Source organism: Microtus oregoni, unplaced genomic scaffold (genome assembly GCF_018167655.1).
Source record: "Microtus oregoni isolate MIOR12 unplaced genomic scaffold, Mior012 000009F_ref0000495, whole genome shotgun sequence".
Classification (NCBI taxonomy): Eukaryota; Metazoa; Chordata; class Mammalia; order Rodentia; family Cricetidae; genus Microtus; species Microtus oregoni.
In genome coordinates, this window is record NW_024543068.1 from 12,216,434 (window position 1) to 12,241,241 (window position 24,808).

General features: G+C 44.0%; 1 protein-coding gene across 3 annotated transcripts in view; it reads left to right on the forward strand.

The window, feature by feature from the left end:
• Positions 1 to 309: 309 nt before the first annotated feature.
• Mlh3 (mutL homolog 3) overlaps positions 310 to 24,808 on the forward strand; it is a 33,686-nt gene continuing 9,187 nt past the window's right edge. The window contains exons 1-9 of one of the 3 annotated variants that reach the window (XM_041658665.1): positions 310 to 401; positions 1,576 to 4,873; positions 8,237 to 8,335; positions 9,746 to 9,831; positions 10,569 to 10,673; positions 12,522 to 12,594; positions 19,161 to 19,253; positions 21,804 to 21,915; positions 24,009 to 24,168. In XM_041658665.1, coding sequence (XP_041514599.1) covers positions 1,639 to 4,873; positions 8,237 to 8,335; positions 9,746 to 9,831; positions 10,569 to 10,673; positions 12,522 to 12,594; positions 19,161 to 19,253; positions 21,804 to 21,915; positions 24,009 to 24,168 — 3,963 coding nt within the window. In that variant the 5' untranslated portion in view covers positions 310 to 401; positions 1,576 to 1,638. The remainder of the gene's footprint in view (positions 402 to 1,575; positions 4,874 to 8,236; positions 8,336 to 9,745; positions 9,832 to 10,568; positions 10,674 to 12,521; positions 12,595 to 19,160; positions 19,254 to 21,803; positions 21,916 to 24,008; positions 24,169 to 24,808) is intronic. The other 2 variants (XM_041658667.1, XM_041658668.1) reach the window with 2 other exon arrangements.

Below are 24,808 nucleotides of genomic sequence, written 5' to 3' on the forward strand. Positions count from 1 at the left end.
CATTCTGCATTCTCTGATGTCTACTTGCCACCAGGTCGCGGCAGTATACAAAAGCAAAGGCCACCTTCGCAGTTTACAATCTAGCGAACAAAGACTAAGGAAACAAGTAAAATATAAGTGGAACGAAATATTAGTACCTGCAAAGAAGAAGAGAACGAGAAAGGGAACAAACCAAAACTTACTGGAAACAGCCTATCACCCAATACCAAAAGAGACTAGGGCGCGAGCACTAATTAGAACTAGTCAGGTGAAGGAGCCAAGTTCTCAGCTGGGCCACCTTGGCGCCTGCGCACGAGACGTCGTGCAGACCCAGGCTCGCGGCGTCTCGGAAGCGCATGCTCTAGAGCGCGCGTCCGGCATCGGAAGCGGTTGGTCCCGAGAGTTGATGGAGGAGATTCGAGGTGAAGGGGGAAAGCGCGTGTTGAAATCTGGCCCCGTGAGCTCGTCTAACACCAGAAGAGCTGTGGTGACGGCCGCGGGCCTGCCTGGAGGAGCGCGGGGCCCCCCAGAAGGAGGGGCCTCGGGAGCGGCGGGGCGGGTGGACTGCGCAGGCGCGAGCTTCCTGCACGGGAAGCTGGACTGTCTAGACCCTGGGACTGTAGTAATCAGAATGCTTATTAAACATTCACCCCGTTTGCCAACGGCCGCTAAGTTCATTGTCTTAGAAAGCAAACGTAGCCCCAGTTTGCCCAGGCTTTAAAAAGCTAGCCCGGCCACCAGCTCTGCTGTTATCGTTTATGAAGAAGGAAGTGAGACCTCTAAAGACCTAGACTCTTAGGATTTGTTTGCACTTGCAAGAAAACTTGAAATCAGTTCAGACCACCCCATACCATCATTATTATTGCCATGTTGTGTTCTGGGGATATATAGGGACCGAGCGTATCAGTACAAAAGAATATTAGTAATCAGGACTTTTCAGCGAACTATCAAGCAACAGCAGGATTTAAACAGCAAATGGTAGAAAACTTACAGGCAAAGGAATTTCCCTGCTTTAGCCCCCACGCCGCCCCCTCCCCGCCTCTCCTCAGAAAGTAATTGTGACGATCTAATCGCTTACTACCTGTCTCTCCTTGATATGTTTGACTTTAATTCTGTCCCGTTGTCTCACTTTCTTACAGTGTCTTAGCACACTAAAGTTTTTCTGAAAGCCATGGATATTGTGTAATGTATAAGAGTTATGAAACAAGCTTGGATCTTTTTCATGAATAATTTCTAGCTAACGTTTCTTAGCTGAATTTAATTTAGGCATCTGTTTTTAGTGAAGTGCTTAGAATTTTGAATAGTGTCTTTACGGGTCAACATCAAGTATAATTATGGTTTCTCTTTAGGGCATTCACTTTAGGAACAGGGAAAATTATGAAATTATGAATGCTTCTTTGGAATCGAGGTCCATTATACCAGCATGAGTTTTATGTGCTGTCCAGAAATTAGATGTATACTTCTGTTTCATATTTTGGTTTAATATTTTATTTTCCTCAAACTGTAGTTCTTCATAATACTTGAGAGAAGTCAGTAATGCTATATAATCGAGGTTTGATAGGGTTTGTGTGTTCTTTGTTTTTGTTTTTTTCATAGGTGGTTATTTCCAGTCAGAGAAGGAAGCCCGCGTCTGGCATTCTCTCCACATGTCTCCCTGCCATGATCAAGTGCTTGTCAGATGAAGTCCAAGCCAAACTGCGTTCCGGTTTGGCCATAATCTCCTTGGGCCAATGTGTCGAGGAACTTATCCTCAACAGTATCGATGCGGAAGCAAAATGTGTGGCCGTCAGGGTGAATATGGAAACCTTCCAAGTCCAAGTGATAGACAATGGACTTGGGATGGCGGGTGATGAGATAGAGAAGGTGGGAAACCGGTATTTTACTAGCAAATGCAGCTCAATACAGGACTTGGAGAACCCAAAGTTCCATGGTTTCCGAGGAGAGGCCTTGGCAAGTATCGCCGACATGGCGAGTGCTGTGGAAATTTCATCCAAGAAAAGCATGGCTATGAAAACCTTTGTGAAGATGTTTCAGAACGGGAAAGCCCTAAATGCTTGTGAAGCAGATCTGACTAGACCCAGCGTGGGGACCACAGTAACCGTGTATAACCTGTTCTCCCAGTTCCCTGTGAGGAGGAAGAGCATGGACCCTAGACTAGAGTTTGAGAAGGTTAGGCAGCGGGTGGAAGCCATCTCCCTCATGCACCCCTCTGTCTCTTTCTCTTTGAGGAATGATGTTTCTGGTGCCATGGTTCTCCAGCTCCCCAAAACCAAAGACATATGTTCTCGGTTTTGTCAAATTTATGGATTGGGCAAGTCTCAAAAGTTAAGAGAAGTACATTTTAAATATAAGGAGTTTGAGTTTGGTGGCTACATTAGCTCTGAAGCGCACTACAATAAGAATATGCAGTTTTTGTTTGTGAACCGAAGACTGGTTTTAAGGACAAAGTTGCACAAACTCATTGACTTTTTATTAAGAAAACAAAGTACTCTATGTAGGCCAAAGAATGGCTCTGCCAGTAGGCAAATGAATTCCAGTCCTCGGCACCGCTCTGCCCCTGAACTCCATGGGATCTATGTCATCAATGTGCAGTGCCAATGCTGTGAATATGACGTGTGCATGGAGCCCGCCAAAACTCTGATCGAGTTTCAGAACTGGGATACCCTGTTGGTTTGTATTCAAGAAGGAGTCAAAAGGTTTTTAAAGCGAGAAAGCCTGTTTGTAGAGTTATCAGGTGAAGCTATTAAGGGCTTTAATGAAGACAACGATTTTGGTTTGTTTGGTGCTACTCTGCAGACACAGGCCTCCGCTCGTGAGAAGTGTGACCAGAGCAGTTTCCAGGAAGCGTGCACTAATATTTTGGATTCCTATGAAATGTTGAATTTACAGTCAAAAGTTGTGAAAAGAACGGCTACTATAGAAAGTAGAAACACACAGAATTCTGGGGATTCAGAAGCCATCAGAAAACAGACAGCTGACTCAGTGCACAGTTGTGAAACAGATGGCCTGGGCCATAGTGAAATGATAGAGTCATCACACAGCGAAGACAGCGCTCACTTAGCATCAAGGGTGTTGGGAGAAGAGGGAGAAAACGAGAAACATCAGAAATCTTTCTTGGAACAGAGGACTTCAGAAAGTCCACATGGAACTAGCCCAAAAATGGTTTCAAGCCCTGATCGGACACATCATCTCTTTGAGGAGAGTGAGGCAGATGTAGAAATACAGAAAATAAGCCCTGTTGTTAATGTCATGGCTGCCAACGTTCCCCCAAATAGTAGGATTCAGAGCCTACTGGAGAAACATAAAGATGCTACCGAAGTGGGGTACCAACCTCTGCCTTTTGAGACAACAGCATCTAGAGTCCAGGGTACACAGAGAAAGAAGGAAAAAGGAGAAAAAGAGCCGAGTAGTCCTGGAAGAGTCAATGTTTTTAGATATGGAGAGGTTAAGTTCTGCTCTGCTGGCTTTATAACTCATGTGGGACAGAATGTGCACACTAAATCAAGTGAAACAGAGCATTCATTTAAAAATTATGTCCGACCCGGTCCTGTAAGTGCCCAAGAGACATTTGGAAACAGAGCACACCACGCACTAGAGACTCCAGACACCGATTTAACAAGCACTTTAAGTACAGAATCTGCTCGACTGCTCCACAAAAAATTGTGCAGGACAAACACAGGTTATGGGCCAGAGAACAACCCAGTAGCAGCGGATGAGAGCTTAGCTCTTTTTCAGGAAGGTGGTACAGGACCACACACAGGTTGCTTTTTGCCTGACGCACCCTCCTTCCCAGGGTGCAGCTCTGCTTCAAATGGTAGTAAGAAAACAGAGAAGATGATGCATCCCTCCAGACGCTCAGGCCGTAGGAAGCTAAGCTTGCGTTCACAAGTAGGGTCTTTAGAGAGATTTAAGAGGCAATATGGGAAGGTTATCAGTTCTCTAGATACAGAAGAGGAAAATAACACCGAAGTAAGGGCCCATGGTGATGCTCAGGTCGAACCTGACATTCTACTAAATGACAAGAGCCACTTAGATATGCCTGATGGTGGTAAGATCACTACCGTGGACCACGGTGACACTTGTCAACCAGTAAGTCACGTCCTGCAGTCAGAAAAATCTCCATTTTCCAAAGAAGCTTGCTTAGAACAGATGCCTCACTTGAGAGAAAGTCCTATTACTCTGGCAGAATTCTCTCCCTTTAACAGAAAACGTTCCAATGTTGAGAAGTCCACCGAGTCACTTGCTTCGAAATTATCCAGACGGAAAGGTTCTGAAAAGGAGCTTCGAACGACGGAGATGACAGGCCATATTAGTGAACTTCCAGGTTCGGATTCCAGTCGGACAGACAGCAGCCAGAGCACTAGGTTAGACTTACCTTTTGGTGAATTATTTAAAAATAAACACGAAAAAATAAAGAGTGCCGTGCTTCTGATACCAGATCCCGCCATCCAGGATAATTCCACCCACAGCAGTGCAGTGCATTCTCACAGTGTAGTGGACCACACAGAGAACCCTGAAACTCCTTTGCCGTTGCCCTGCAGTGATTCTAAAGCCACTAAAGATTCAGATGTTCTCGTCAGATTTTCAGAGCAACATACAGGGACTCCTGAGTCTCCCAGTAGAATGATCACGGGTCAGGTAGAAGTTACCACTGCCAGCCAAGATGGAATTTCTTCCCAGAATGATGAGTCTAAAGCAAGATCTTGTTCCGAAAATGAAGAAACTAATTCATACCCTATGGGTTGGCTGCAGCATTTTGATGTTACGCTGGGAAGAATGGTTTACATCAACAGAACAACCGGACTAAGCACGTTTGTCGCTCCCACGGAAGATGTTCAGACTGCTTGCACCAGAGACCTGACGACTGTGGCTGTGGATGTCCTCCTCGAGAATGGTAAGTACGAAGAAGAACAATGGCCAAAGAGCAATACAGTTGTTCACAGAGGTGGCCAGCAGACAGCCTTGGAAAGCCACGTTGTATTGTTCTGTTGTTTGGGGGTTGGGAATATTGAGACAGGGTCTTGCTGTGTAGCTAAGGCTGGCCTCAAACTGTTTGTAGCCAAGTTGGTCTTGAACTCATGCTAGGTCTTGCTTCCAAATGCTAGAATTAAAAGTATGTACTACAACACCTGGCTTCTGAAGGCCAGTTTTAAAACCTAAACTGTGTTTAAGGCATACGGAGATTCTTGAGGTTTGACAATATTTCAATGTGAGAATTTTGTGACGACTGATAAAGAATATAAAGGTACCTACATGTGTCTGAGACATATGTGTGTGGAAGGGGATGGATGGACTTCATTTTAATCAAATTGTGCTGCTAGTGGCTAAAAAAGACTCGCAGTATTTATCTATTCTGTTTTCCCTTTCTTCCCAAATATACTTCTAGAAATTTGTCTTTAGAGACATGACTGCTTCTGTCTGTGGCTGCCAGCCTAAGGTTGGGGAAATTCTTTACTTATCTTAAGTTCCCAGTAGGATACATAGGTCAGTGCAGTGGGATTTTGTGAGCTTCCCCTGGAAAGTAGGAGTTAGCCAAACATTTTTCAAAATGTAGGCTAGATAGGTGCCTTCATAACTATATTTTTCAAATGTACTTTATTATATCTACCAATCCACTTGATGAATTTCTGATACAAGAAGTTGATAATAATATGGTTTTCAGGTCACACCACAAAGCAACACCAGAGCCTGGTCTAGGACTCTGGGTTCTCAGGTTTCAGGCAACATTAAAAGTGACATTGTTTTGGCAGTGTGTTGAGAGCCAGATGTTGGGAGCCAGTGAAGCTGATTTCCATCTGGCTGTAATCTCGGCTTTCACTAGTAGGATAAACATTAAATATGCATCCTTGAGAAAAAGTCTCTCATGCTGTAAAAGAATGAAAATTGTATGAATATAATTGCAAATTACAATGTCTCCTTAGGATAAATATTTCTTGTTGGAGGTTCTGATGTTAAATAAATCCTTTAGTTTTAAATGTTTTTCAATTTTTTTCCTTATGGGAAAAAAATCACTGTTGTAACTTCTAGAGAATTTCATAGGAGGAGAAAACCCTTTATTTTCAGTATTGCTCTTGAGACTATCCAGTTGCCTTTAAGGCATCTTTATGTGCTTTCCAGTCTAGGTCATATGTACTGGTTTGTATGTGCTGAATGCTTATCAGAGAGGAACATCTAAGGTGCCGGCACCTCATCTTCCTGAAATGGAACTGCTTCTGAAACAGCGCCAAAAAATAACTGGATTACGTTCAAGTGTGGGGTGGTTGTTGCCAAAAGAAAGGAGGGGGATCTTAGCTGCCACACTCAACATAAACATCTGCTCCTGTTAAGTAGATTTGGGGTTGAAACTACTTCAGTGCACCGCGCCATCTGGATTACCGTATCTTGTGAACTTTTGAGAGCCGCGTTAAGTCAAGTTCCGAATGAAAATTAGTTTTGCTATCAAGACAGGTTCATTGAAAAAGTAGCACCTCACACCCTCCATTCACATGGAATTGGCTCTTCACAGTGGGGCATTAGGGCATGACTGGTGCATATGAAAATGTAGATGTGTAACGAATTTCCAAGAGAAACGGTAAAGCTCCACTAATTTTAGCACTTGGGAGGTGGAGGCAGGAAGATCAGGAAGTGAAGGCAGTCAGTTTCTCTCTCTTTTGTTTTTTAGTTTTGATTTTTTGTTTTTTGAGACAGGATTTCTCTGTGTAGCCCTGGCTGTCCTGGAACTTGGTCTGCAGACCAGGCTGGCCTTGAGCTCAGAGATCTGCCTGCCTCTGCCTTTCAAGTGCTGGGATTAAAGATGTACCAACACTGCCCAGGCCGCACTCAGTCTCTTATTATACAACCTTACTTCAAGTAATCTCTCGCTTTAGTTTTTTTTTTTTTTTCGAGACAGGGTTTCTCTGTGGCTTTGGTTCCTGTCCTGGAACTAGCTCTGTAGACCAGGCTGGTCTCGAACTCACAGAGATCCGCCTGCCTCTGCCTCCGCCCGGCTCTCGCTTTAGTTTTTGTCAGACAGGCTTGTCTTTTTCAATAGCTCTGTTATGTGTTCCTCCCATCCTTTTTATTTTATTTTTATTTTATGTATTGAATGTTTTTCCCATTATGTAGTCTGTGTACCATGTTCGTGCCTCGTGCCCATGGAGGCAGAAGAGGGCATCAAAATCCATGGAACTTGCTGGGCGGTGGTGGTGCACGCCTTTAATCCCAGCACTCCAGAGGCAGAGGCAGGCGGATCTCTGTGAATTCGAGGCCAGCCCGGTCTATAAGAGCTAGTTCCAGGACAGGAACCAAAAAAGCTATGGAGAAACCCTGTCTCGAAAATCCAAAAAAAAAAAAAAAAAAAATCCATGGAACTTGAGTTACAGTGTGGGTTCTGGGAACTGAACTCAGGTCCTCTGGAAGTGCAGCTGGTACTCTTCACCACTGAGCCAATTTTCCAGGCTTTTCAAAACTGTCTCTTCAGAGTTGTTTCTAAGACTCAAATCTGCTGTTCCTCCAGATGGTTAGCGTTTAGACTGGTATTTGCATAGGGTACCTTTCATCCACTCATTCATCTGATCCCATTATAGATGGTTGTGAGCCACCATGTGGGTACTGGGAATTGAACTCAGGACCTCTGGAAGAGCAGCCAGGGCACTTAACCGCTGAGCCGTCTCCAGGTCTGCCAGGCGTTCATCTCTGCACAGGTTCATCCAGTACTTGTTGTCTGTCACACTGTGGTAGGTGTTCTCACACTAAAGCTCATCTGACTTCTCAGCATTTATTAGGGATATTAGGGATAGCTACATAATGCAATGCAATCATGGTTATAGTAGGGTCACAGATTGTGGGTAAGACACTTAAAAGTTGGGCATTTGTAAAGGCTGCAGCAGGTTGTGGGTGATCATGAAGTACAAGGGTGTGTCTGACAAGACTTTTCTGAATAACTATACCTTGTACGGTATTTAGTGGCACCCAGCCTTTATCTGCTGGATTCCAGTAGCTGCCTCATTTACTCAGGATATGACCGTGGAAAATGTCTGAAGACAATGCCTCGTGTGTCCCTGCAGCCTGCACATTGCACTATTGAAAGTCACATCTATGATAAAGAGATGATGTGTTCATGTAATTAAGTTAGCGATGATTTCATTGAAAGTTCTGATTTTCCGTGTATTCAGGAGTCTGCCTTCTGCCTTCATTTAGTTTGCAGAGAAAGATTTTACATAATTTTTATAGTTTGTATGTTGAGTTCAAATGTGTCGGTTTTTCTTTCTTTGTGTAGGGGTCCAGTACAGGTGCCATCCTTTTAGAAGCGACCTTATTCTTCCTTTCCTTCCGAGAGCTCAGGAGGAGAGGATTATGATGAGACCAAAGGCGAGAGGTGAGAGCAATGCCAGAGGTTGTGTGTGGAGACACCTGGTACACCCTGTCCCGCTCATTGCGGAAGACTGAGCAGGGGTGCGTTCTGAGGCGTGGTCGGCACCAGCTGTGCCTCGGGAGCCAGAATTCCCCACGGCTCTGTTCAGCAGCAGAGCTAAGTGATTCGGTGCATGCATACAGATCAGAAATTGCTTTTCCAGACTGGCGGTTGGTGCCGGGTGATTATGCATAGGCTATGGTGTCTGAGACTGGGGAAACGTTTCTTATTTTTAAGGATTGAATTTCTCCATATTACAGAACTTTGATCTTTGTAAAATTCTTTGGAAAAAAACCTAAAGAAACCTATTATTTTTTTGTTGTTGTTTCTTAAAATCAATTAAGTATATTTTTATCAAGAGGCAACAAGAAAATTGGAACTGTAGTATTTTCTGTACATGCACTTGGAAATATTCTTCTTTTGTTTTAAGACTTACTTAGTTTTGTTTTGTGTATGGATGTTTTGCCAGCATACGTATCGGTGCACCATGTGTATCCAATGCCCTTGGCAAGAGGAGGGCATCAGATTCTCTGAATTAGAGTTACAGATGGTTATGAGCCACTGTGTGGGTGCCAGGAAGCAGACCTGGGTCTTCTGCCTGGAAAGATGGCTCAGAGGTGAAAAGGGCTCCAGCATTGGTATAGACCAGCAGTTTTTGACCCATAGGTTGCAATCCCTTGGGTTGCATATCAGATATTTAAATTACATATACAACAGTAGCAAAATTATAGTATAAAGTAGCAATGGAATAATTTTATGGTTGGGGTCACCACCACATGAGGAACTGTATTAAAGGGCACAGCAGAAAAGCTGTCTCAGAAGGTGCTGTCATGATACTAGTTTTAAAAGTAGCACCAGGGGCAGAAAAGATGGCTCAGTGGTTAAGAACACTGGCTATTCTTCCAGAGATCCTGAGTTCAATTCCCAGGAACCACATGGTGGCTCACAACCATCTGAAATAAGATCTGGCACCCTTTCTGACCTACATGCATCATGCAGGCAAAATACTATATTCAAAATAAATAAATATATCTAAAAAAAAAAAGGTAGTACCAAGCTGGGTAGTGGTGGTGCACACCTTTAAACTCAGCACTCAGGAGACAGAAACAAGTGAGTCTTTGTGACTCACTTTTGAGTCTAGTTTGAGGCTAGCCTGGTCTACATAGTGAGTTCTAGGCCAGACAGAGCTACATGGTAAGAGCTCTGCAGAACAAAGAAGTAACATCAAAACGAATATAGGGACACAGTAGAGGCTCTAGTCAGAGAGTGTGGAGTGTGGGGATAATGTGTCTACTCTTGGTCTGGAAGCCATAGCTGAGCAGGAGAGGACACTCTTTTCTGAGTTCTTGATGGCAGCTGTCCCCTTTGCCCTAGATGCTGTGGATGCTGCTGTTGTCCGTGAATCACTTCAGGCCTTGTTTTCAGACTGGAACAACCCAGTATTTGCCCGGCACCCAGAGGTGGGTCTGTAGTACTTTTTCTTTGCCTGTTTATAAATTTGAACTTCATTTAAGCTGAATATGGGCATGCATGAGTATATGAATTTGTAATTATGAATGGAAAGTAGGCAGCTTTCTAGATGGTATACTCAGAAATTAGTGCTTAATGTAGAAAGAAATAACCAGCATTTTGGAAGGTCAAGAATTTTGGATTAGCATATATATTCAGTGTGAAGAGTGAGTGTATTTACCCTGTCTTACAGGGCCATTTCTCCTGCGGGGACAGGTCTGTGTGGCCTGGCTCTGTTCTCCCTTTGATGCGTTGTCACAGCCTGCACTAAGTGTGTTAATGAGTGTAGATAATAGACAAGCACTGGACTACTGATTCATCACTTAAGCTGCCTTTAAGGACTTGATCATGGAGCACAGACGAATTGTTCTGAAATGATTCTGGGTTTTGTCAGTGTTTATAAAAAAATTGTTAGACAACTTATTCTTATCTGTAAACAATCTATAGGTTTCCTACATTCATCCTATTTCTAGTAGGATATATGAAAATCCTTGTTTGGTTTTGGATTTATTTTCTGCAGTGCTGGGAATTGAAACGAGAGCCTTGCATATGCTAAGCAGTACTCTGTCACTGACCTGGATATTCCAAGCCCCGAAAAAAATGTGTATTTTCAAGGACTTTGAAATCATTGGTAAAACAGTTCCACAGACATTAAAAGTTAAATTGTGTTTTTCCTGAGTCTTCCTAGGTTGCTGTTGATGTCAGCAGTGGCCAGGCTGAGAGCTTAGTGGTTAAAATCCACAACGTGCTGTATCCCTATCGCTTCACCAAAGAGATGATCCATTCAGTGCAGGTAAGTCAGCACCAAAGAGATGATCCGTTCAGTGCAGGTAAGTCAGCACCAAACCCATGCAGTGTTTACGCTAGACTAACTTTTGTGAAATTGAGGGTTTTTTTTAAATGAGTGAGACCGTATTAGTCAAGGCATGCTGTATTGGGCTTCTCTAGAGGAACAGAACTGATAGACTGATAGATTGATTGGAGTGGGCTCACAGGCTCTGGTCCAGCTAGTCCAGCAATGTCTGCCTACCAACTGAAGGTCCAAGAAGCCAGTAATTGTTCAGTCCACAAGCCTGGATGTCTCAGCTGATCTTCAGTTTACACAGGAATCCCAAAGAAGGAGGCTCTGTTGCCAGTGAAGGAGTGGATTTACCATCGAGAGTGAGGGCAAGGCAGCAGAGAGCCAGCTTCCTTCTTCCACATCCTTTATATAGGCTGCCAGCTCCAAAGATCTGGATTAAAGGTGTATCTTCTCACCTCAAAAAGTCTGAATTAAAAGTGGGTCCTCCCACTTCAAATAATTTAATTAAGAAAAAAATCCCCCATAGGTATATCAGACTCTTGGGTTCTAGTTAATTCTAGATGTAGTCAAGTTGACAACCAAGAAGAGCCATCACATGTGTGTTTGTTTTAATCTGACTGGAATCTTAAAATAATAATAATAATAATTAATAATATTATTAATAGTTATTATTTTTTTAGTTTTTTGAGAGAGGGTTCCTGTGTAGCCCTGGTTGCCCTGGCACTTGCTCTATAGACCAGGCTGGGCTCAAACTCACAGAGATCTGCCTGCCTCTGCCTCTCAAGTGCTGAGATTAAAAGTTGAATTTTTATCATCAGGACAAAAAATGCAAAAAATTTCAATAGCAAAGAAGAATATTCTAAATAGTGCATGCAAGTAGGTTTTCAGGGAATGAATTATGCCAAGGGCGTTTAACAGTTCTGCAGCTCTGAATTTTAGCTTATATTTTATAACTATATGACAAATGCCAACAAATTATCTATAAATCAACATTGTCCTTAACTGTGCGGAATCCTCACTTTTGAATGACCCTCCCTATGTGAAGCTGCAAAGGTTAAGGAAGCTGTAGAGTGGGAGGTTCATTAACAAAAGGGACACCCCTGTCTCCTCTACTTTTCTGTCCAGATCGAGACCTCTGGGGAGCATGAGCCTGGACAGAGGGAGCCTCCACGGTCTGAAGCTGGTGGTGGCTTTTACAACTGCTCTTAGACTAGCTCTTCCAAAATGGCTTTCCTGGCTTTTCACAGTTGGAAACTTGTATTTTATGCAATGCATGATGGCACATACCTTTAATCCCAGTATTTGGGAGGCAGAGACAGGTGGATCTCTGTGAGATGGAGGCCAGCCTGATTTACATAGAGTTCCAAGTCAGGCAGGGCTACACATTGAGACAGTGTCTTTAATTTAGTTGTGTTCATTAGCAGTCTCTGGTCACGTGTGTTCCTCAGAGTATCTCTGCTGGAAACATTGCAGAGGTACTCTGACCTTGCCAGCTAGCGACCTTCCTGTCCCAGCCTGGCCTCCCTACCCATCCTTTCACCCCATCTCAGAACTGTCTCACCGTCGGCAGCACCTTAGTCAGTGTTTTAGAACAAGTCTTTGTGTGTTTGTCGGGAGCGAGCTCACGTATGTGTCAGAGAGCAGCTTGCAGGAGTCAGCTCTCTGCTGCCTGTGATCCCAAAGGCGAAACTCGGGTAAGAGCACCTGTGGGGCCTCTAGCCGGCTCCTCGCCGGGGTCTCGGCTGTGGGTGTTAGCATGTACAGTGTTAGCTTAGCTCTTGATGCAGGTAAGCCTTGGCTAATTGTTACTGTCACATTGTTTGTCTGAATGAATGGCAGGTTCTCCAGCAAGTGGATAACAAGTTTATAGCCTGTCTAATGAGCACGAAGGTGGAGGAGAGTGGCAAAGCAGGTGAGCACGGGATTTGCTTCAGTTAATAAGCCGGCTGGGGTTCTGGCCACTGTCTCTTACAGTACTTGGGGGTACTCTTGTTGTGGGATATGACAACTTGTTTGGGATTAACAACTTGAAATTGTTGTAATTTCAGTGATTTAAACAGATAAAGGAAACTGACCTAAAGTAAGAGACAGGTTTTAAAGGAGATGGACTTTAAGTACATTGACACACATAAGAGGCATATTAAGATTTTGGTCTTTTGAGATGTAGCCCAGGATTGACTCACATTCATGGTATCCTGATGCCTCAGCCTGACTGCTGGGATTGCAGGCCTGTACCACACCACACCCAGTTCACCGTGGAAATGAAAATGGGGGTGGGCAAAGGGGGAAGTTCATCTTCTACTCCCTTGAAATGTCTTACGTTGTGACATTTGCGTGCATGAGAGAGAGAGAGAGAGAGAGACAGACAGACAGACAGACATGTGGAGGCCAGGGGTAACTTCGGGTGCCTTCCTCCAGTACTTCCCACTCTACCTTTTGAGACAAGGTTTCTTGTATACCTGGGGCCAACTGTTCTGCTAGAGTGGCTGTCCAGCAGCACCCCTGCCTCATCTGCCTGTCTCTACCTTCCCCATTGTTGCAGCTACAGGTGTGGCCCCACCACACTCAGGCTTTTATGTAGATGCTAGGGATCCAAATTCCATCTTCGTGCTTGCACAGCGAGTATTTATTTTACGGCTGAGCCCCATCCTCCTTTAATGACTGTGTGTACACACAGGTGCACACCTGTACACATGGGAGTTAGGGGTAAGCGTGGGTGTCACACTCAGGAATGCCATCCCTCTCCTTTGAGACAGGATTTCCAATTTACCTGGAGGTCAGCAGTTAGTCTAGACTGGCTGGCCAGTGAGCTCCAGGCCTCTTCTTGTCTTCTCCTCTCCAGTTTTGCGATCACAAGTGTGCACCACTGTACCAGGCCTTTTTACATGGATTCTAAGGTTCTAACTCAAGCCCTGGTGCTGTAAGGCGGGTGCTTTACCTGCTGACCCATCCCCCCCACCCGCCCTCGCTTCATTTACAGTCTTCTCATCAAAAGTAATCGGTTTATGTAAGTTTATATGGTGTGTTCTGCTAGGTTTGTCAAGAGTTACACAGAATCAGGAAGCTGAAGAATCTGGGTTAGATTCTCAGCATTGCATGGTGGCTCACAGAGCTGTCTGTAACTCAAGTATTAGGGGATCTGACTCCCTCTCCTGGCCTCCTCCATCACCAGGCATGCATGTGGTCATAGATGTATGGTTAGGCAAAGCACTCATATACATAAAATTAAAAAAATTATACAGAATCAGGTAGTGACTTGCTTAAATCAAACAATAGTTCTTACATAAATCATTCAACAAATACTGTTTGAATGCCTTTTGTTTGCTAGGGACTGTACCAGGCCCTCGGGGTACAATGATAGGAAAAATAGATGGGAGAAATAATCATACAAACACATAAAATTTTAAGGTAGCTCTTATGGAGAAGTAGAGGATGGTGTAAAAACTGATACGGAGAGATTTGATTTTGCCAGGGAGGTCAGCAGACAGTTCTTGGTAAAATGAGTCTGAAGTATGAACATGTCAAGGAAGACAGTGAGCAGGTAACTTGTAATTTCCTCCTTGTTAGTGACAGCAGAAGAGTAAGTGTGGAGACAGAGCTGGGAAGAAGCAGTAGCCAGGTCTTGAATGTGTTTCAAGCTTCGCTCTGTCCCACCCAACCCTGGCTGGAAACAGTTGGATGTTTCCTAGTCTTTGTCTTTGGAATGCTGCCTGTCATACCATGTCCTGTTTTAGGAGGACTCTTCTAGTTGCAGTTTGGAGACTGGACTGAGTTTGGGCGGAGTTCTGGGACACAGACTCACAGAGACAGTTGAGAAGGTAACTGCAGCATCTAAGAAATGGTTACTAGGATCATGGTAGACTAAGGGGAAGTAAAAGCATTAGGACTGCGTGGTGTCCTGTGCATATAATCCAGTACTCAGAAGACAAGGCAGGAAGACTGGTGCCAGGCTAGATAGTGTAGCCTGGGCTACCACGTGTGACCTCACCTCCAGTAAAACAAACAGAAAAATGTGGATGCTTCAGGAAAGCAGGAGATAAAGTTAACAGGACTTGGTGATGGATTGTTATGGGAGAGGGATATATCAAAGGTAACTCCTAGTTTTCTGACCTCCATGGCCAAGTGGATGATGTTGCAAGACCAAGAGGTGGAGCAGGCTGGGAGGATGAAAATCACCAGTTTAATCTAAATTCCCTTTGAAATGTTCACGAGGAGGTGCAGGAATGTGTTTGGCTAGTGCAGGTGTGAGCTAGAGTGTTCTGACCTGGTGATATAGATTCGAGTTGTCTGCGCAGGGTCTGTTATTGGTGGTTGAGTTTTCTCACCTAGAAATGTGGAAAGTGAAGCCCTGAATCTAGAATAAGTCAAACCTGTAACAGCTGAGACGAAAGGCAGCCCAGCAGAAGAGGGGAAGGAACCAGAGAAACGAAGAAAATGAGGTCTTGCCCAGGATCTGACACCGTCTGCTGCAGTGGTGTTTGCTAAGGGAGGCCTGTTCGGTTTTGTGACAGAGGAGACGTTGGCACCGAGGACCGTCTGGAAGAGCTGGGGCACAAGCCATTGCTGCTCATGAGGACTGTAAAGAGAGACCAGAGATCTGAGACCTGGGAGGGAGGAGCCAGCAGAGAGTGAGGAGGCTGCCTTTGATTTGAGTTCTGAGCACAGTTAGAGTTGTCTCTGTGTCTGTGGTCTTGTGTTGCTCAGTCTCAGTTACCCACAGTCAACCAAGGTCAGAATATTATGTGGAAAATTCCAGAAATAAGCAACTGGCAAGTCTTAAGTTTCACACTGCTGCATGACATCATCTCGTATCGTCTCACCGTGGTCCACCCAAGCTGCAAATGACTCCTGTGTATCCATGCTCTCTACCCTAGCTGCGCATTACTCTGTAGCTGCAGACAGTACACATTAGCTGTATCGTTTACATTGTTTATGTTGAAAGAAACCTTATTATATTTAATAATGGTACCGGCACACTGTTAGAGGTGTATTTATCTATTTATTTATCTTTACAGTGCTGGGCATGCTACATAAGTACTCTATCACTGAGTCACACACCCCAGCCCTGTTCTATTTTTTTATTATTGTGAATTTCTTACTGTACCCAACTTACCAGTTCAACTTTATCATGATTATAGATTTAGAAAAAAACAGGTCTTGTTCAGGGTTTGGTCCAGGAGTTGGCTCTCTCCTCCTACCAGAAGACAGAACTCAGGTCTTGAGGCTTGACAACAAGTAGCTGTACCCGCTGAACCTTCCCTCCAGCCCTGCTGTCGGAAGTCTGCCTTGGGCCTGGGGAGCTCAGTCAGAAAGTGTCTGCTTCACAAGCAACGGAACCTGAGTTCAAGGCCCAGAAAAGCTCTGGTGTGTGCGCAGTCAAAATGCATTGTATACATGTACGAAATTCTCAAAGAATGCTAAAAACTTTTAAAAGACTATGTTAGAATATGGATCAGGAAATAAGGAAACAAAAATCCCAAATCCACATCCTTTGTCTAGTCTTCAGTTTAAATACATTCTAACGCATGCCATAAACATTTTTAAAAAGTATTTAAAGAGAGAACAAATTAAAGTATGTGACATGTTTTTGTATATATGCCATGATGAAATACTTTGTTTTCTAACCTAAAAATAATTAGTATAATAAATTAATTAATTTAAAAATTAATTTCAAAAGCTGGGTGTGCTGGCATGCACTTATAATCCCAGTGCTGGAGAGGCAGAGACAGGTGGATCCCTGGGGTGCACAGGCCAGCGAAACTCATCCTCGATAATCCCCAAGCTAGTGAGAGAGCCCTCTCAGAAAGGATGATTGGTGTAGAACAACACCTGAGATTGACCTCGGCTGGGGTGTTTATGGCGGTGTTGCTTAATTGGCAGAATCCTTACATATGAGGCAGGAGGATCAGAGGTTCACTGTCACCTTCAACTGCATAGTAGTCTGCAGCCAGTCTGGATACAATGAATATTGTCTCAACAATAAAAAGTAAATTGTCTGTTTCCTTTTACTTGAAATCTTAGGCTTTCCTGCTGGGAATTTGAGAGTATCTCCCCTAGTTTCATTCTGTAGCTATGACGACATATCCTGACATAAAGCAATGTAGGGAAGAGAGTTTATTTTAGCTCACAACTTCATAGTACATTCCATCACTGAGAAGCCAGACAGGAATTTGAAGAAGCTAGTCACATCACACCCATAGTCTGGAGGAGAGAAGTTCGCACAGGCTTGCCACCTTCTTGGCTTGCCGTATCTGCTCTTTCAGTTTGCACCGCAAACGCAGGGCATGGTGCCTCGTACTTCCAGGCAACTTAATTAAAATCGTGCTCTACGTACACGCCCACAGGCCAGCCTGTTCTAGATAGTTCTCTGTGATTTACATTGTGTCAAGTTGACAATCAAGACTGTCAGAGTATCATAGGAAAATGTTCAATCTTTTAATAGAAATAAGAAAAAGACATTTTCTATTTTGATCAAATTCAAGAGAAGAACTTTTGTTTCAATATGATTAATAACGATAAGCTTACAATCTATTGGTCCAAAATAATAAAACGCAGCTTTTGAAAGGTATAATAATGTCACGGATAACTGTCCTGTCCCTGAGGCTTCCCTGTAGGTTTGACTTCTAAACTCTCTGTTCCCTTGCTTGTCCTTGAAATTTTGAAGTCCTGCTCTTAAAAGTGAGGCCTGGAGGGGTGGAGAGACAGCTCAGTGGTTAATTGAGCCACACAGCTCCTCAAGAATTCTACATATTGTGGTTTCTGGTTTTAGTTTTTATGCGTTTTCTATGTGTGTGAATGTATGTGTCTCAGCATCCGTATTTGTTTCTGGTGGTTTTTCTTTGGCTCCTTTTTTTTTTTAACCTATTCTGTTTGGTTTATCTTTATTTTTCCTTTGCCTCCTCCTCATTTTAGATGCCTATTTTCATTGTGATGAGAGAATGAAAGAACTGGTGTGGGTTTGGGTGGGTGCAAATGGGGAGGAGATGGGTGGTGTGGGGGATGGGAAGCCATAATACAAATATATTGTATGAAAAAAGTATATTTTCAGTAAAAAGCATTTCTTCTATCATTAATAAAACAAAAACAAAAAAAGAATTCTACCTCCAGCACCCTCATCAGGGGCTCACTGGCAAGGGAACACGCCACGTGTGGCCTCTGTGAGCCCCCGCATTCATACAGAGACACACAACTACACATAATTTAAAATGTCTTTAGTTAAAATTTGTGTTTTATTTTATATGTCTGGATGTCTTCCCTGCATACACACATGTGCATCACATGTGGATACCAAGAAGAAGGCCTCAAGTCTAGAACTGGAGTTACAGACAGCTGTGGGCTCCCACGGAGGTGCTGGAAACCAAACCCAGGTCTTCTGGATGAGAAACAAGTGTTCTTAACTGATAAACCACCTCTTTGGCCCTCATAAAAAAATTTTTAGTTTCAGGATAGGCTCCAAAGCTACAGAGGAGCCCTGTCTCAAAAAACAAAACAAAAAAAATTTTTTTTGAAAAAAAAGTGGGGCCAGTAGGCAAGATCATCTGGGAGTTAGTTAGAATTGCAGAAATTTGTGCCCCGTTATTGACCTCTTGATCAGATTCTGCATTGAATATGCTCCCAGGTGATAGGTTCACGCAGGATAGCGTGGGAAGCCCCGGCCTAAAACAGCTACAGTTGCAGCCTGAGGGTCTGTTTCTCTGCAGCCAGGGAAGTAATGGCTTTTACATCCTTACATGGTTAGGAAAAACACGAAAGAAGACTTCTTGACACAGCCACATCGTATGCAGTTACTTCAGTGTCCATAAATAAAGTTTTATTGGAACATAGCTATAGTGGCACAGATTGTGGCTGCTTTGACTCAAAATGAATAGTTGAGTAGTTGTGACAGAATCCATCTGGCCTAAAAAGCATAAAATATTTTCTTTCTGACTCTTTGTAAAAAAAAAAAAATCCCTGGCTTCTGATCTAAAGTGTACAAGTATGCTCTTGAGTTTCAGAGTGGTTTACAAATCAGGGTCCACTGATTATAATGTATACATTGCATTTTCTTATAGTTCCTCATTGTAGTAAAGTTGAATTAATAAAGCTAAATCTGTATTGAATAAATTTTAAAATGTAACCTTCTTTTCTAAATGAAATACTGATGAGTTAAAAAGATTTTTTTTTAACCAGGGGTGAATTTGTTGATTTATTGATAATCTCAAGGTTTTTTTTTTTTAATATAAAGTGCAATTGAGTTGGGTGTGATATCACACACCTTTAGTCCTAACACTTGGGAGGCAGAGGCAGGTGGATCTCTGTGAAGTCAAGGCCACCCTGGTCTACACAGCAAGATCCAAGCCAGTTAGGGCTATATATATAGCAAGACCCTGTCTCAAAAAATAAAAATGTGCAATTGTATCTACTCAGTGTATCTTCTGTTTATGCCATTGGGTGGCTTGAATGAACCCTTTTCTCTCTCCACACTTTATGAAACACCAGTAACCATGGATGGTTTTGTAGGTGGACACCTGCTAGTCTTGGTGGATCAGCACGCTGCCCACGAGCGAGTTCGTTTGGAACAGCTCATTACTGGTAAGCCTCGGTGTGCAACTGGAGAGTCCAGACTCCTGGCACAGTTGATACGGCTGGACATGTGAGGAGGGATGTACTGTGCGTTTGAAAATTAAAATTCAGGCTGAAAACCAGTGGAAAGACTGCAGTAGTTTGCCTTGCCAACTCAAACATGTGGGTCTGACTGACTTGGTCAAAGGCACATTTCCTATGTATTTGTTCTCCACCCAGACCTACCGAGAGACTGGGCTAGTTTACTCTGACTCCCAGCACAAAGGGATGCACTCCAATCGATGCCTGTGCACTCTCTTTGGGCCTTCCCCACAGTCCACCAAGTCCCATATAATACTTTTATTTTAAAATCTTGTTTATTTGGGTGCAGTTAGTGTGATCAAATTGATCTAATTCTGAAAGGAACAGAAGGAAATATAACAAAGCATCCCCTACACCCTGTCTCTCGTTTCATCTTGGGCAGCTAGTATCAGTGCTATCTAAATGTATCTTTCCAAAGTGCATGTGCTTTTTGATTTGTTGTTTGTTTTTGAGATAGGGTTTTTCCAGGTAGATGTTTCATGAACTGAAATGGCAATAATGTCATTGCCATTTTCTTTGCCCTTATAAAATGAAGACACCCCCACCCAATAAAAACAGCCATAAGTGTATTTTTCTAGGTGATGCTGGTGTATTCCTTTAATCCCAGCACTTGACAGGCAGAAGCAGGTGCATCTCTGTGTGTTCTAGGCCAGTCTGGTCTACAGAGTTCCAGGACAGCCAGGGCTGTTACACAGAGAAACCCTGTCTTGAAAAACAAACAAATGAAGTCCCAAGAGTTCGGAAAGATACAGTCAAAACAGTTATAGGAAAGTTACTTACTCTGAGGAAGGATTTACAGATTGAGCTCTCCTTGCTCACTTGGTGAGTGGAATACGGTGGGTTTCGCAGCAGCTGGAGGGAGTTGCTGACCTTTGTTTGGCAGCTAGCAAATCAGGCATTCTGTTCCATTCACTAAATAGCAAACTGATGTTTGCTGCTGATTTTGTGGTAATTTCGCACAGACCTGTCTTCATGGTGAGCATGTGTTAAGCTGCTGGAGACCCTTTATACTGAACTCTTATCTTAGATTTTGGAGTCACAGACAGTTGTGAGCTGCCATGTGGGTGCTGGGAATTGAACACAGGTCCTCTGGAAGAGCAGTCAGTGTTCTTAACTGCTGAGCCATCTCTCCAGCCCCGAGCTGTTGGCTTTAAGAAGGCTGGCGACCACAAGAAATGAACTGGCTGTGCAAAATTGTGAGATTTTTGCATAAAAAATCGTCAGAGGAAGAAAGGGAGATCAAGAGACCCGATCTTACCATGGCTTACCCAAGACCATAACAATTATTAAAGTGGTTGGCCATGGTGTAACTGTTAAGGGTTGTGGCAAAGAATCTCAGGCAAAGGATGTCATCAAAGAAAACTTGAAATGCAAGAAATGAATAAATAAAAAATTTGGCTCATTAGAAACAAACTTAGGGGTCAGTAAGATAGCTCAGCTGGCAAACACTTGCTATGCAGCCCGACAGCCCCAGTTCAGTCCCATCGCCCACATAATGTGGGAAGAGAGAAAACTGACTCCCAAAAAGTTGTCCACTGATCTCCATGTGTGTAGAAGGCCCTGGCTTGTGTGGAGCCCCCTGCCATACACCCGCATCACAGCACACGCATACACAATCGTAAATAATATGAGACTGGGGAGAGAGCTCGGAAGTTAAAAGCACTGGCTGCTCTTGCAGAGAATCCAGGTTTAATTCCCAGCACAATATGGCAGCTCACAACTATCTGTAACTTCAGTTCCACAGGTTCTAATGCTCTCTCCTGGCCTCTGGGGGCACCAGGCACACACATGGTACACAGAAATACATGTGGGCAAAACATCCGTACACATAATGTTTTGTTTTTTTGTTTTTGTTTTTTGTTTTTTGCTTTTTTGAGACAGGGTTTCTCTGTGTGACGTTGGAACCTGTCCTGGAACTCACTCTGTATACCAAGCTGACCTTGAACTCACAGAGATCCATCTGCCTCTGCTTCCCAAATGCTGAGATTAAAGGCATGAGCTGCCACAACCTGGCCCACATAAAAAATTTTTAATGAAATAATAATTTTCTTAAATTCACACCCAAGCTTATTTCCTGTATAGGGCCTGCATCATTTGTGAATAATATAGGCAAATTCTTTTCAAAGACAGAGAAACCTTTCTGAAGGAACCAAGAATCTCTCTTGACTTGACTCACAGACATTATGCCACATTGTGTGGTTCTGTACTGATACCACACGAATTAACTATGGGAACACTTCCTTGTTCATTGGGATGTAAGGGCTTAGTCTTCTAGTTCTTATTTTGAAAAGCCGCTAAAATGAGGAAAATGTCTGAATATCCCTTAGTTTACTACTAGAATCCAAAGTGTAGACCCGAACACTGAGCACAGTACTTAGTCTGAGAACTTTTACCGCGGCCTTTCCTCTCCAGGCATCCTCTAACGGAATGTACCCGTCTCCCCTCTTATTCTGTTTTTGTTCACCTCCCTTCTGATAGACTCCTACGAGAAGCAGCCGCCACAAAGCTCTGGTCGGAAGAAACTCCTGTCGTCCACAATAATTCCCCCACTAGCGATCACAGTATCAGAGGAGCAGAGGAGACTCTTAAGGTCAGTAACACCTCGAGGGCGCGATGCTGGAAGTATAAAGCTTTACAGTAAGTTTTTAGGTTTCTGCATAAATAGTCCATATTTTTCAGAAAAGGAAACTGAGACAAAAATAGTGGATGGCTCAGCCAAGGTCTTAACAGTTAGCTGAGGAGCAGGCACTCGAAGCCTGCCTTCTGACCCCTCCTGCGGCACAGCTATTGAGTACAGGATAGAATTTCCCTGATAATTTTTTCCAGCAGTTGGCTTAGAACACTCTTCTCATTTCTTGGAACAGCCAAGTGTTTATGCTGTGCTGTTTCTGAGAGCAGAGTTGGGGAGTAATTGCTTCCATTCTTGTGTCTTGGTTCATTGTAGATTCTTCATTACCATAATCTTATTAGGAAGAAGCCAAGCACTGTGACGCAAGGGTGGGGTGTCCTGGAGCAGTCGCTAGAGAGGTCGTTTTCCCACTTCTGGGCAGTGTCACTTAGCGACAGTGAAGACTGTCAGTTCATTTCAGGTTTGGATAGGCACTGCTACCAACACAGCTTTCCCCAGAGCATAATTCCCTTATTTACTGTCACCAAGACACCCCAGGCGGGACTTCTCTGTTCTTGAAGCTGTTAATTACCTCTTTCTGTTATGATTCAAAACATTTGCAGAGCTTTTCTTTGAGCCAAATTTCTTTAAGTGGGGGCAGTAAATTAGTTCTTTAGTGGAGAATGAAAATTTAGGAATAAGATTTGGAAGCAAATTGGTTCTCTCAATAGAAAAACAGAAGGATGGGTGTGTGCTGGATTTATTCCAGGACCTCAGAAGATGCCTGAAAATGGCAATACTGAGCCCTGTGTATATATTATTTTCCCTATAGATTACTACCCTTATACCACGGCTAATCTGCATGTCCTGTAACATTGCCACATTGTACCATGATCAGTCTTCCGTATTTAATGCTTTGGATCACTACTAATGTGTTCTGGGGACACTATGAAAGAAAATAAGGGTTACTTGAGAATAACACCTGCAGTACTGGGCTGGAGAGATGGTTCAGTATCTTAAGAGCACTTGCTGCTTTTGCACAGGACCCAAGTTTGGGTCCTAGCAACCACATAAAGTCTCAGAACCGACTGTAACTTTGGTTCCAGAGGATCCGATGCCCTCTTCTGGACTCCACGGGGGCCTCACAAGCATGTCGTACACATACATGAAGGCTAATACACATGAGATACAAATATAATAGATAAATCTCTCTTTTAAAATGGGACAGTGGAGTAGGCATCTGATAGCTGCATGGTGAATGGGTGAGTGGCCTCTAGGGGGATATGCTGGACACAGGGTCCTCCAGTGGTGAACGGGCGTGTGGCCTCTAGGGGGATATGCTGGACACAGGGTCCTCCAGTGGTGAACGGGCGTGTGGCCTCTAGGGGAGTATGCTGGACACAGGGTCGTCCAGCGGTGAACGGACGTGTGGCCTCTAGGGGGATATGCTGGACACAGGGTCCTCCAGTGGTGAACGGGCGTGTGGCCTCTAGGGGAGTATGCTGGACACAGGGTCGTCCAGCGGTGAACGGACGTGTGGCATCTAGGGGGGTATGCTGGACACAGGGTCCTCCAGCGGTGAACGGGCGTGTGGCATCTAGGGGGGTATGCTGGACACAGGGTCCTCCAGCGGTGAACAGATGTGTGGCCTCTAGGGGGTATGCTGGACACAGGGTGCGCCGGACACAGGGTGCTCCAATGGGACAAGCTGAGATTTGATCATACTCTCAGAGCAGCAATTTAAATTTTACGGCTGCAGATGCATATGCTTAGCATGTGCAAGGCCCCAGTGCAGTCCCCAAAATAAAGAAAAGAGAAGTTTACTTCTGGAATTTTCCATTTATTTTTTTGGATCCTGGTCAGCCACAAGTAACTGAATTCCTAGAAAGTGTAACTGTGAATGAGAATTACTGTAATTGAAGAGGAAATTTGATAATGAAATTCTAAACACATATAAGCATAAGGAAAACAATACAACTTCCAAAGGTCATGGACGCTTTTGCAAACCATCAAGTTTTGGAACTAGCACTGAAGCGGGTGAAGTCACGCTCTTACATCTGCGCCTGTCTCTTTAGGTCTTACCACAAATATTTGGAAGATCTGGGACTGGAATTGATATTTCCAGATGCCAGTGATCCTTTGATCCTTGTGGGGAAAGTGCCACTCTGCTTTGTAGAGAGGGAGGCCAGTGAGCTTCGAAGAGGAAGGTCTCCTGTGACTAAGAGCATCGTGGAGGTGAGATGCATCGTCCAGTGCCTGGGAAGTGGCTGAGCGCCCCTGATGCTGGTGTTCATCCTTAGTGCCTGGGAAGTGGCTGAGCGCCCCTGATGCTGGTGTTCATCCTTAGTGCCTGGGAAGTGGCTGAGCGCCCCTGATGCTGGTGTTCATCCTTAGTCAACACACATTTGGCTTACTTTCAGCGTGCCAGGTGCATGAAGTTAAGATGAGTTAATGAGTTAGCTCACGGAAAGGAGGCGGACACTCAGTTATAACACAGTACTTGTGGAGGGTGGAGGCATGTTTAGAAGTGTCACAGAGCTGTCCATGTGGCACCTGTTGGTCGTCTCAGTGCTCAGGAGGCTAAGGGGTAGAGAGTTTAAGCTCTCGCAGCGAGGCTTTGTCTCAAATGGGCGGGGTGGAGAGATGGCTTACAGGTCCATGCACATGCTGCTCTGCAGAGGACCCCAGCTCTGTTCCCAGCACCTATGTGTTGGCTCACAACCGTCAGTTACTCAGTTCCAGGGGCTCCGATGCCCTTTTCTGGCCTTCATGGGCATCAGGCACACATGTGATGCACTTACAGACATTTAGGCAAAACACTCAGAGGCAGCCAGATGGCTCAGCAGGTAAAGGTGCCACAGCCAGGTCTGACCTG